Genomic DNA, 12,468 nt, shown 5'->3' with positions numbered 1-12,468 from the left:
GAAGGAATGTTGGTGATGTTTCGGGTCGAGACCTTTCTTCTTAAAATCTGCCGTCACGTTCTGCACAAACATTGTGGGCCGAAGGGCCTGTTCCTGTGCTGTACCCTGTTCTCTGTTCTAATACAATAGCTTTAAATAACTGAACAGTCACAGGTCCTTTATTGGTGAATTAATCAAGTCGAGCTCCAAAATTTAATTGAAGAAAAGGCACAAAGTGCTGTAATAACTCAGCGGATCAGGCAGAATATCTGGAGAACGTGGATAGGTGACGTTTCGGGTCGGGACCCTTCTTCAGACTGTTGGTGAATGTAGATTCGCAATGTGGTTTGTATTTTTCAGATGCTCAGGATGATACAGAAATGTACTTTCAGCATTAAAATCAGTTAGTTATCCAAACTCTGGTAGTTTTATCCTCCACACAAGATAATGATTGTACTCTAATGAATAATAGCTGTACAACTCACCTTCACCACTCGTAGCGATAACATGTTCTGTACTTCACTCCTCGATAAGTTCCCCCCCCCCCCCCCCCCCCCCCAAGTTGTTACCTGATTTATTATGTGTTGGAAGGAACTGCAGGTGCTGGGTTATGCCAAAGATAGACACAAAATGCTGGAGTAACTCAGCGGGACAGGCAGCATCTCTGGAGAGAAGGAACGGGTGACGGTTCGGGTTGAGACCCTAGTCTGAAGAAGGGCCTCGGTCCGAAAACGCCACCCGTTCCTTCTCTCCAGAGATGCTGCCAGTCCCACGGAGTTACTCCAGCATTTTGTGAGGAAGCTGTAGTGGTTCTTCAGTCTGAAGAAAGGTCCTGACCTGAAACATCGCCCATCAATGTACTCCATAGTAGCTGCCTGACCCGCTGAGTTACTCCAGCACTTTGTGACCACTGTTTTGCACTGGTTCTTGAGTGGGAAAGGGTCACATCTAACAGAAGCAAGTGCTACATGGATCAGGTGGGTCAGGCAGCATTTCTGGAGAAAAGGAATACCAAGGTGAAGTTTCGGGTCGAGACCCCTCTTGTGATTTATTAGTGACTTTCTCTTTAGCGTTCAGCCGTTATTGTTCTTGCCTGCAGCAGGCCAAGGTTGCCATGTATAAATTGGTTGCAAACATTAGGAGGAACTGTGGGACACTTTCGCGATTCTGTCTTCCTTTCTAAATGGTGATCGATTCAGTCCATTGCTGTTTGTCTTGCATTAGGGATTAGCTGGGCTCCGGAGAGCAACCGAATCGTGACCTGTGGAACCGATCGTAATGCCTACGTCTGGTCACTGAAGAGCAACGTTTGGAAGCCAACCCTGGTCATCCTGAGAATCAACCGAGCCGCCAGATGTGTCAAGTGGTCTCCAAAGGAGAACAAGTTTGCGGTGGGCAGTGGGTCGCGGCTGATTTCAATCTGCTACTTTGAGAAGGAGAATGACTGGTGAGTTTACAGTGACGGGCGTTCGATCTTCAACCACAATTGTGATGGGACTGTCCATGGCTCATGGCTTGAGACCACTCGCGTTGACCTGGGCGACACGGTGGCATTTATTTTGCTTAAGGGCCTGTCCCACTTGCCGAATTGTTTAGGCGACTGCCGGCATCATCGACTGACGTATCAGGTCACCGAAAAATTTGCGTTGGTGACTCGGCGTGACGGCATATTGATGCGCGGTGTTTTTTCAAGTGGCAAAACTTTTTTTGTCGCTGCTGGATATTGAAATGTTCAAAATCTTTTGGAGACACTGATATGACGCTGGCAGTCGCCGAAAATATCGCCATGTGGGACATACATAGATACATAGAAAATAGGTGCAGGAGTAGGCCCTTCGAGCCTGCACCGCCATTCGATATGATCATGGCTGATCATCCAACTCAGTATCCCATACCTGCCTTCTCTCCGCACCTGCCTCTCTCCATACCCCCTGATCCCTTTAGCCACAAGGGCCACATCTAACTCCCTCTTAAATATAGCCAATGAACTGGCCTCAACTACCCTCTATGGCAGAGAGTTCCAGAGATTCACCACTCTCTGTGTGAAAAATGTTTTTCTCATCTCGGTCTTAAAGGATTTCCCCCTTATCCTTAAGCTGTGACCCCTTGTCATGGACTTCCCCAACATTGGGAACAATCTTCCTGCATCTAGCCTGTCCAACCCCTTAGGAATTTTGTAAGTTTCTATAAGATCCCCCCTCAATCTTCTAAATTCTAGCGAGTACAAGCCGAGTCTTTCTTCATATGAAAGTCCTGCCATCCCAGGAATCAGTCTGGTGAACCTTCTCTGTACTCCCTCTATGGCAAGAATGTCCTTCCTCAGATTAGGAGACCAAAACTGTACGCAATACTCCAGGTGTGGTCTCACCAAGACCCTGTACAACTGCAGTAGACCCTCCCTGCTCCTATACTCCTGTACTTTGCTCCTTTAGTCCCGTGAATCGGACAGAGCACGAGTGCATGGAGGTAAAAATGGGAAATGCTACAATGGCTTCACGGTGTTAAAGTCCACAGATCCCGCGCATTCACGGGCGAACCTCCGCAAAGGATGGCGGGCTCCACCAAGCCCGGCAACCATGCTCCAGTTTGCCTTTGAGCAGAAATGTATTCTTACAACATGTACATACATTGGTACTGACCGCATGAGTTGGCATTAACACAAAGCCCATTGACTGGGGCAGATTTGGCAGTGAATGTCAGGGAGGGAAATCACAAGTTGAATGTGAAAAGTTGTGTTGCCTGCACAACACAGCACCTTTAACCTTCCACGTGTACTCCTGCAGGTGGGTTTGCAAACATATTAAGAAACCGATTCGCTCCACTATACTGAATCTGGACTGGCATCCCAATAACATCCTGTTGGCTGCGGGATCTTCTGACTTCAAGTGCAGGTAAAGCTTTCATTCATTCATTATTTAAGATGTGCAGAAATTATCACTGCCCTCAAAACATTAAGGGGCTTGTTCTTGTGTTGTACTGTTGTGTGCTCCACATCAGTAACACTGTACACACATATAATTGGTGACTCACTACTGTGTTTCTGTTTTATGAGTTTCACTGAACAGAACCCAGGTTACCACATCTGTCATTGGCCGTTGACTTGTAAAATAGTCCATGTGTGCACAAGCATTATGCATCTGCCTCAACGATACCCAAACATCACTACACCAGATGACAATCCTCCCATTAGGTCCATGCTAGCTCGCTCTTAGTGCAATTGCATCAGTCATTTCTTCTCCCTTTTCTTGTATCCTTGCAACTTGCTCTCACTCGTACACGTGTGTGTCACCGTGGCGCAGTGGTAGAGCCACTGTCCTACGATGCCAGAGATCTCGACTATCGGGTGCTTGTCTGTAAGGAGTTAGTACGTTCTCCACGTGACCTTGGTGGGTTTTCTCCGAGATCATCGGTTTCCTCCCGCACTCCAAAGACGTGCTGGTTTGGAGGTTAATTGGATGAGTGTAAATGTAAAACTGCCCCGTGGGTGTGTAGGACAGTGTTAATGTGCGGAGATCGCTGATCGGTGCCGACTAGGTGGGCCGGCGGGCCTGTTTCCGCGTTGTATCTCTAAACTAAAGTCATCAGCTTCTCTTTGAGTTTGTTTTTTTTGCCACTTACCCAGACTAAGCAGTAATTTGTTCCCTCGAGAATTGTTTTGCATCAGGTTTGGTGATCAAGCTTTCAATACAATAATGTTTATACCAGGTTAATATTGTTTTATACAAGACATTATTAGAGTCACTAAAACTAGTTTGAGGCTTTAAGAGTACGATGATGGGTGATACAACCAGACAACATTATCCATTTCTGATTTGGCCGACAATGATTTCTGCTGGTCAGTAGCCCACCTCCATGTGTGTGTGAGAGGAACTGGAGAAACCAGATTAAATCCACACACAAGGACACAAAGTCTACACGCTTACCACCAGTTTGATTTTTTTTTTTAAGCTGGGAAGAGCTCTTGAATGACCTCGTACAGTGGACCAGGCCCTTAACTCAGTGGGTCAGGCAGCGTCTCTGGAGAACAAAAGATGGGTGACATTTCAGGTCGGGGGTCCTTTAGTCTGACGGGCCTGTTCTTGTGTGTGGGAAGGAACTGCAGCTGCTGGTGCAAACCAAAGACAGACACAAAATGCTCGAGTACCTCAGCAGGACAGGCAGCATCTCTGGAGAGAAGGAATGGGTGACGTTTCGGGTCGAGACCCTTCTTCAGACTGAGGGTCGGGGGAGGGGGAGAGAAGGGCCTGTTCTTGTGCTGTACTGTTATCTAGTCCACGTCAGTAATACTGTCCTTCTGGCCCTAGTCCCTTTGCTGGTTCTGGTGTTAAAACTAGAAGGTTGGAGTTTTGCAAATGCTGAGTTTGAGTGAGCAGCCTGTCAGTGTAAGTGGTGGAAGATAGACACCGGATACTGGAGTAACTCAGTGGGTCAGGCAGCATCTCTGGAGAAAAGGAATAGGTGACGTTTCGGGTCGAGACCCTTCATCGTGTTGTAAGTGGTCTAATTGCATCTTTGCACTTTCTCTCTCTCTCTCTCTCTCTCTCTGCCAGGATATTCTCGGCCTACATCAAGGAGGTGGAGGAGAAGCCCTCGCCTACGTCCTGGGGCTCGAAGATGCCATTTGGAGAGATGATGTTCGAGTCCAGCGGGACGGGAGGCTGGGTTCACGGGGTCTGTTTCTCCGACAGTGGGGACCGCGTGGGCTGGGTCAGCCATGACAGCACCGTGAGCGTGACGGACTCCAACAAGAAGACGGTGTAAGTATCCGTCCTCCCTCGCTTCAAGTTCAAGTTCAAGTTCAAGGGAGTTTATTGTCATGTGTCCCTGATAGGACAATGAAATTCTTGCTTTGCTCCTGCACAACACAACATAGTAGGCATTGCTTTTACATTGTACCTTTCCATAACGGTAGAATATCCCAAAGCACTTTACTGCCCGAGTATTAACTGAGTTAAAGGGTACAACATGGAAACAGGCTCTTCAGCCCACCAGATCCACACTGACCATGGATCACCTATTCACACGAGTTCTGTGTTATCCACTCCCTACACAGTGGGGGCAATGTACAGAGGCCACTTAACCTACAAACTGTCACGTCGCTCGGACGGGAGAGGAAAGAATAAGGAGTAAGGAGATGAGGAAACACTTTTTCTCACAGAGAGTGGTGAGTCTGTGGAATTCTCTGCCTCAGAGGGCGGTGGAGGCTGGTCCTCTGGATACTTTCAAGAGAGAGCTAGATAGGGCTCTTAAAAATAGTGGAGTCAGGGGATATGGGGAGAAGGCAGGAACGGGGTACTGATTGGGGACGATCAGCCATGATCACAGTGAATGGCAGTGCTGGCTCAAAGGGCCGAATGGCCTACTCCTGCACCTATTGGCTATTGTCTATTGAAACTGGTGCACCCAGAGGAAACCCCTGCAGCTACAGAGAGATCGTGAAAACTCCACACATGCGCAGGGGCGGAAAACCCGGGGGGGGGGCAGAAGGGACACGTCCCCCTCATGTTTTGAGAGGTGGGCGACATCCCCGCCAGGTTAACCTGCCTGGGAAATATGGCCAGCATGGAGAAGCAGCGCTGGTATCCCGTCAGTCCAGACAGGGCTGTAGTTAACCCGGTGAGACGGGCAGAGATGAGCTGCATATAGCGCTGGGTTGAGCCTCCGAAGCCTCGCGTGCGCTCGCGTGTGTTAGTGTGCGCATGCGCGCGCTGCCGCCAAAAAATTGTGTCCCCCGTCCCCTCCATGTTTTGATAGTGAGTTCCGTTTTTGCACACGCACACAACGGCCAAGGTCAGGACAGAACCTTGGTCTCTAGTGCTGTGATCCAGTCGCTCCACTGTGCTGCCCTGCCACAGGTACTTGTTGAAGGTCACTGTTGTAATGTCAGATGGTACACAGCAAGGTTCCCACAAGCGGCAATGTGAAAGTAATGTTGCCCCTCCCACCACGTCTCCGAGACGTTTATACCGGGGTCTCTGGACCCAGGTCTTGAACTCCCACCTCCCACCTCTCGCCATTTTCAAAGAGTGGAAACACAAGAGTTTATTTTAAAGTGAACAAGGTTCTTTTGGAAGGAGAGTAAACTATTTCTGGAGAATGCAATTCTGTATCTCCTCGAATACGTGAGCCTTTCCATTTATCTTCACTTGCTTTTCTCTTTACAGGACTGCGTCGCTCAATTCAGAGTCTCTACCTCTCCTGACTGTTACCTTCATCACAGAGAACAGTTTAGTGGCAGCGGTAAGTAACTTGGCAGAAACACACTGGTTTCTCAAGAGAGTTTTATAGACCAACAACAGAACAATGAAATTCTTACTTGCAGCAGCATAACAGGCTTGTAAACACAATATGGGTAGATAATGCAGTAAATGAATAACCACACTACTAGTGCAAATAAACCACACCTTAGTGCAACCAATGTTAGTCTGTAGGTGCAGCACAGCGGTAGAGTTGCTGCCTGACTGTGCCAGGGACCCAGGTTCCATCTTGACAACGGTTGCTGTCTGTACAGAGTTTGCACGTTCTCTGTGTGTCCTCCCACACTCCAAAGATGTACATGTTTGTAGGTTAATTGGCTTTGGTTTCTAAAAAAATGTACATTGTCCCTGGCGTGTAGGATTATAGTGTGTAGGTGCTATAATCATAATCGTACTTTATTAGCCATACTTTATTATGCAACATATGAGGAATTTAATTTGCCATACAGTCGTACCATTAAAAAGCAACAAAACACAATTGAACATAAACATCCACCACAGTGACTCCTCCACATTCGTCACGGTGATGGAAGGTGAAAAAAAGTTCGATCGCTTCCCTTCTTTGCTGTCCTGCGGCCGGGGGCCTCGTGCCTTCCGTTGACGGGACGATCTTGGCTCCCGTAGCCGGCGCTGTTCGGGGGGGGCAGGGGGAATCTCAGCTCCCCTGCGCCGGGCCATCGACCCTGGGTCGGGACTGGTCGAATCTTCTGCGTCGTTTGGAGCTTCCCGACATCGGTCTCTACCCGAGACTGCGAGCTCCTCGATGTTGAAATACGCAGACCGCGGTTGGAGCGTCGATCCCAGGCAAGGAATCGGCTCTGATGGTAACTCCACATCCCCGCGGTGGGGCTCAAAGTCAGTCCCGTGCAAGGCCTCCAGCTCCATGATGTTAGGCCGCAGAGCAACCGGAGATACGATCCGGAAAACAATCGCATCTCCGGCAAGGTAAGAAATTGGAAAAAAGTTTCCCCCCGACCCGACCCCACCGCCCACATGAAACAAACCAGAGGACATTAACACAAGCTTTTAAAACACACTAAAAATAACAAAAAAAAGACAGACTGTTGGTGAGGCTGCCATCGTGCGGCGCCCCCTGGTGGTATATGCATTTATATGACATTTAGACAGGTACACAGGGAGAGGAAAGGTTTAGAGAGAGATGGGTCAAATGGGACTAGCATGGGTGGGCATCCTAGTCAGCACTGGCGGGTTGGGCTGAAGGACATATTTCTGGTTTGTATAACTGTTCTCACTCCACATTACTGTCTGTTGATTCCAGTTACTGGAGGACAACAAACTCCACTGGGAGTGACGGCCACCCAAGGTCTACAACCCTGGGATCCCCACTTAAAGGAGGATATTAGAGAGATACATTTTTATATAGTTTTCAAAGTACAGAGCATGTGTTACTGTAAAGTATTGTGTGGGAAGGAACTGCAGATGCTAGTTTACACCGAAGATAGACAAAATTTTGGAGTAACTCAGTGGGTCAGGCAGCATCTCTGGAGAACCTGAAACGTCACCTATTTTTTATTTTTCTCTCCAGAGATGTTGCGTTACTCCAGCATTCTGCATCGATCTCACTGCATAGTCTTTCTCTACAACTTGGATGAAATGGCAATTTAATAATAACAATTTAATAGGACAGAGAATTCAGCTGGTGTCCATCTTGTTCGGACAGGGTCATGATTGCTACCCGGTGCTGTTTACCTATGACGGTGACAAGGTGACGTTTGGCCGGAAGCTGGACATTCCGAAGCAGAACGTGCAACGTGGGATGACCGCTCGGGACAAGTTCAAAAACCTGGACAAACACGCCAAGGCCGATGACAATGTCACGCTGGACACTATCCACAAAAACAGCATCAGGTACAGAGAATGGCACCCACCCTCCAAACGCAGCAGTGTAGAGAGTTTGGTGTCACACACGGGGGGGGGGGGGGGGGGACCTCTCCTGCATCATTGCTATTCTTGCTATTGAGGGAGTGCAGCGTAGGTTTACAGGGTTAATTCCCGGGATGGCAGGACTGTCATATGCTGAGAGAATGGAGCAGCTGGGCTTCCACACTCTGGAGTTTAGAAGGATGAGAGGGAATCTCATTGAAACATATAAGATTGTTAAGGGTTTGGACACGCTTGAGGCAGGAAACATGTTCCCGATGTTGGGGGAGGCCAGAACCAGGGGCCATAGTTTAAGAATAAGGAGTAAGCCATTTAAAACAGAGACGAGGAAACACTTTTTCTCACAGAGAGTGGTGAGTCTGTGGAATTCTCTGCCTCCGAGGGCGGTGGAGGCGGGTTCTCTGGATGCTTTCAAGAGAGAGCTAGATAGGGCTCTTAAAAATAGCGGAGTCAGGGGATATTGGGAGAAGGCAGGAACGGGTTACTGATTGGGGATAATCAGCCTTGATCACATTGAATGGTGGTGCTGGGCCGAATGGCCTACTCCTATTGTCTATCACCAAACAATTGAAGACCATCCAGGTGGCAACAGACGCAGCCCTTTCCCACTCAAAACCCGTGCAAAAAGATAGACTCAAAAGTGCTGGAGTAACGCAGCAACTCCAGAGCTCATGGATAGGCAACGTTTCATGTCTGAACCCTTCTGCAGCTTCCTATTGAATCAATTTACACGAGGAGTTAAATTGTGCACTATTATAATTTAGTGCACTAGGTGGCAACGTATGCCGGAGGCTCTCCACTCCCTGGGCGGGAACGACACAAAAAAAATGCTCGTTGTTCCATCATTGGCAGTGAATTAAAATTGTATCCTTGCATCAGACCATTACCCAAGACCGAGGAAGAGATCCTCCTGACCCCTTGTGATAATGAATTAGGGTGAAAGCTGCAGCTGGAAATCTGAATCCTGTAGATCTTCTAAATACGTGTTGAATCCTATGGCACTGTGAACTTTGCCCAGAATCCTCTAAGTTCTTCATCTTCAATATCTGTCCAAATTCCTGTTTAAGTCATGTATATTTCCAGGGAACTCATTCCTGATCATGTTACAGTGAATATTTCTAGAGTCCCCTGCTAGATGTATTGTGTCCATGACCTTTCATTGGGTAGACAAAAATGCTGGAGAAACTCAGCGGGTGCAGCAGCATCTATGGAGCGAGGGAAATAGGCAACGTTTCGGCCCGAAACGTCCCAGCACCGCCACTCAATATGATCATGGCTGATCATTCACAATTAATACCCCGTTCCTGCCTTCTCCCCATAATCCCCTGACTCCGCTACCTTTAAGAGCTCTAACTCTCTCTTGAAAGCATCCAGAGAACTGGCCTCCACTGCCTTTTGAGGCAGAGAATGTCTCAAATTCATAACCCTCGGTGTGAAAAAGTTTTTCCTCATCTCTGTTCTAAATGGCCTACCCTTTATTCTTAAACTGTGGCCCCTGGTTCTGAACTCCCCCAACATCGGGAACATGTTTCCTGCCTCTGGCGAGTCCAAACACTTAATAATCTTATGTGTTTCAGCAAGATTCCCTCTCATCCTTCCAAATTCCAGAGTGTACAAGCCCAGCCGCTCGATTCTCTCAGCATATGACAGTCCTGCCATCCTGGGAATTAAACTCGTGAGCCTACACTGCATTCCCTCAATTATGTTGAACTGACACTGAACAAAGCTATCCGATTCTGTAGTTTCGGAGATGCGGAGGGAAGATGGAGACTTTACTGTAACATTTTCATTGCAGCCAAATCACCAATCTTGATGGTGGAAAGAAGAATTGTACCAGCTTCTGCACCACGGGCATGGATGGTGGGATGGCAATCTGGGATTTAAAGGTACGACCATCTCTTTTAAATTGTTGCTCTGGCCATGCCCCTCCCAACTCCACTAGCCCCCAACGCATATCAATTAATTAAGTTCAGGAACAGCTTCCTTGCTGGGAAACTACAGCCTCAAGATGCAAGTGCACTCCCCAGTAACAATGGGGCCATACAGACCAGTTGGTTCTTAATGCCGAGCAAGGTGGTGGGAAACTGTTGGTGCCCACTATTAATGGTTCAAGTCCAGAAAGATGGAAGAACGTACAGCAAGATTCCCATGCCGAGTGAGTGTGGATGGAGGTCCCAAGGTTACAGGTACTACATATGTCAGTTATGCGGGCTATATCATTTATTTTCTGGTTCATTCATGTAGTTGAGGGAGAACCTTGTGATTCTTTTTCCCAGAATACCAACCCAGCCATCTTCCAGTGTTCTGATTTCAACCATCTGGTCACCAGGAGGTAGCAGAGTCTCTTTCACATTCACAATTGAAAGAGCAGATTCTGCACCCGGGGCCAGCTTCAATAGCTCCATCAGGTCACTACATCATGGGGATAAGTCCACAACCCAGACTTGTGAATTAAGAGCAGAATACACAGCCCTTTAAAGTAAACGCAAGCATTTGCTACGGTTGTGGAAGATATGATGATAATCTCAACCAATTCTTTATTTAGAGGAATACTGGCACCTCTGAAAAGTTAAAATCCTAAAAATGTGTAATGAATGAATGAAGAGGTTTATTGGCCAAGTATTCACATACAAGGAAATTGCCTTGGTGCTCTGCCCGCAAGTGACAGCATGACATACAGTGAGAGTTAGGAATACATTTAGACAGTGAGTACACATAAAACATTAAAATCTAATCTTTAGTTATGAAATTATTAAATTTGAAGTTGGTCACACAATCAAAGCAGGGGGTACCAAGGCAAAAAAAATGTCTAGAAAAAAAGTACTGATCTCAAGTCTGCAACCCACCTAGTCCGAGTAGCAGCTACTTGCCAATAGCTTGTTGAAATCAAACGGTCAAAAATCTTAGTGTGGAGATACTTGTACACTTTTCCGGAGTTGAAGGAATTTCACCAGCGGGGTTGACTTGGTCAGATATCGTGTGAAGAAACTTTGCTCCGCTGGTTCTTTGTTGAAAGAGACTGTATCTTGCCCCATCACCGTGACGGGTTTTTGTTACAATTAAGAACCTGCCCCACTTGCGCGACTTTTTTCGGCGACTTGTTGAAAATCCAGCAGCGACTACTCTCGACCCTACAGCCGCCATTTTGCAGGGTGAGTGACGCCTGTATGGATGTGAGGACGACTCTTTGGGCGACTACCTTTTTTCTGGTCGCCGCTGGATTTTCAACATGCTGAACATTTTCTGCCTCCTGCTGCGACTATGACGGGTGCCGGCAAGTCGCCAGAAAAAAATCGTGTAAGTGGGACAGGCCCTTAACTCAACCTTTTGTTGAATGGGTGTATTTATCGCCTCTGTTTTTCCCCAGAGCCTGGATGCAGAGTTGAAAGGCCTGAAGATTGCCTGAATCACGGGACCAATCTCCTAGCAATCTGCAACGCCTTTAATTACCGCTTAAACCAATGCATTTGCAACTATTTCCAAGTTAAGGCCAATTGTGTTGAAATGATGATCACTCTTCTAGGAATTGTGTACCTGTCAATTTTACTAAGTGTAACCTGGTACTCTCTAAAAGGTACAGAAATCTCACATTCCACCAAATTGCTTTGCAGTGACTCCGTGCTCTTGTATTTGAATGCTGCGTTAGGTGCCTTGGGCAAGTCCCAGTTACTGTCCTCAGGGGTTTGTCAGATTAAACTCAATGTTATCCTTTTAACTGAAAAGCAAATGGAGCAAAAAACTTGTGCTATTTAGTCATTTTCAAGCTATCTTTGCTGGTCATAAGATGAAACCTGTTTCAAAGCTCTTGGGATAATAAAAAGAAACATTAAACAATGTGTATTTTTTTTTCCCTTTTAAGTTGAGAGGCAAGTATTTGACATTTGACAAGTATTTGAGAGGCAAGTATTACAGAGATAGGTTGAATAAGTTAGGTCTTTATTCTCTGGAGCGCAGAAGGTTAAGGGGGGACCTGATAGAGGTCTTTAAAATGATGAGAGGGATAGACAGAGTTGATGTGGACAAGCTTTTCCCTTTGAGAATAGGGAAGATTCAAACAAGAGGACATGACTTCAGAATTAAGGGACAGAAGTTTAGGGGTAATATGAGGGGGAACTTCTTTACTCAGAGAGTGGTAGCGGTGTGGAATGAGCTTCCAGTGGAAGTGGTGGAGGCAGGTTCATTGGTATCATTTAAAAATAAATTGGATAGGCATATGGATGAGAAGGGAATGGAGGGTTATGGTATGAGTGCAGGCAGGTGGGACTAAGGGGAAAAAAAATTTGTTCGGCACGGACTTGTAGGGCCGAGATGGCCTGTTTCCGTGCTGTAA

General features: G+C 47.1%; 1 protein-coding gene across 1 annotated transcript in view; it reads left to right on the top strand.

The window, feature by feature from the left end:
- The window catches only part of arpc1b (actin related protein 2/3 complex, subunit 1B), a 33,338-nt gene extending 21,366 nt beyond the window's left edge, over positions 1–11,972 (top strand). The window contains exons 4-10 of the mRNA XM_055651038.1: positions 1,204–1,426; positions 2,763–2,870; positions 4,530–4,736; positions 6,144–6,219; positions 7,918–8,105; positions 9,934–10,024; positions 11,506–11,972. Of these exons, the coding sequence (XP_055507013.1) occupies positions 1,204–1,426; positions 2,763–2,870; positions 4,530–4,736; positions 6,144–6,219; positions 7,918–8,105; positions 9,934–10,024; positions 11,506–11,544 (932 nt within the window). The 3' untranslated portion in view covers positions 11,545–11,972. The remainder of the gene's footprint in view (positions 1–1,203; positions 1,427–2,762; positions 2,871–4,529; positions 4,737–6,143; positions 6,220–7,917; positions 8,106–9,933; positions 10,025–11,505) is intronic.
- The last annotated feature ends 496 nt before the right edge of the window (positions 11,973–12,468 follow it).

Source organism: Leucoraja erinacea, chromosome 20 (genome assembly GCF_028641065.1).
Source record: "Leucoraja erinacea ecotype New England chromosome 20, Leri_hhj_1, whole genome shotgun sequence".
Taxonomy (NCBI): Eukaryota; Metazoa; Chordata; class Chondrichthyes; order Rajiformes; family Rajidae; genus Leucoraja; species Leucoraja erinaceus.
The sequence above is the reverse complement of the archived record's forward strand: the minus strand, read 5'-3'. Positions and strand labels throughout refer to the sequence as shown.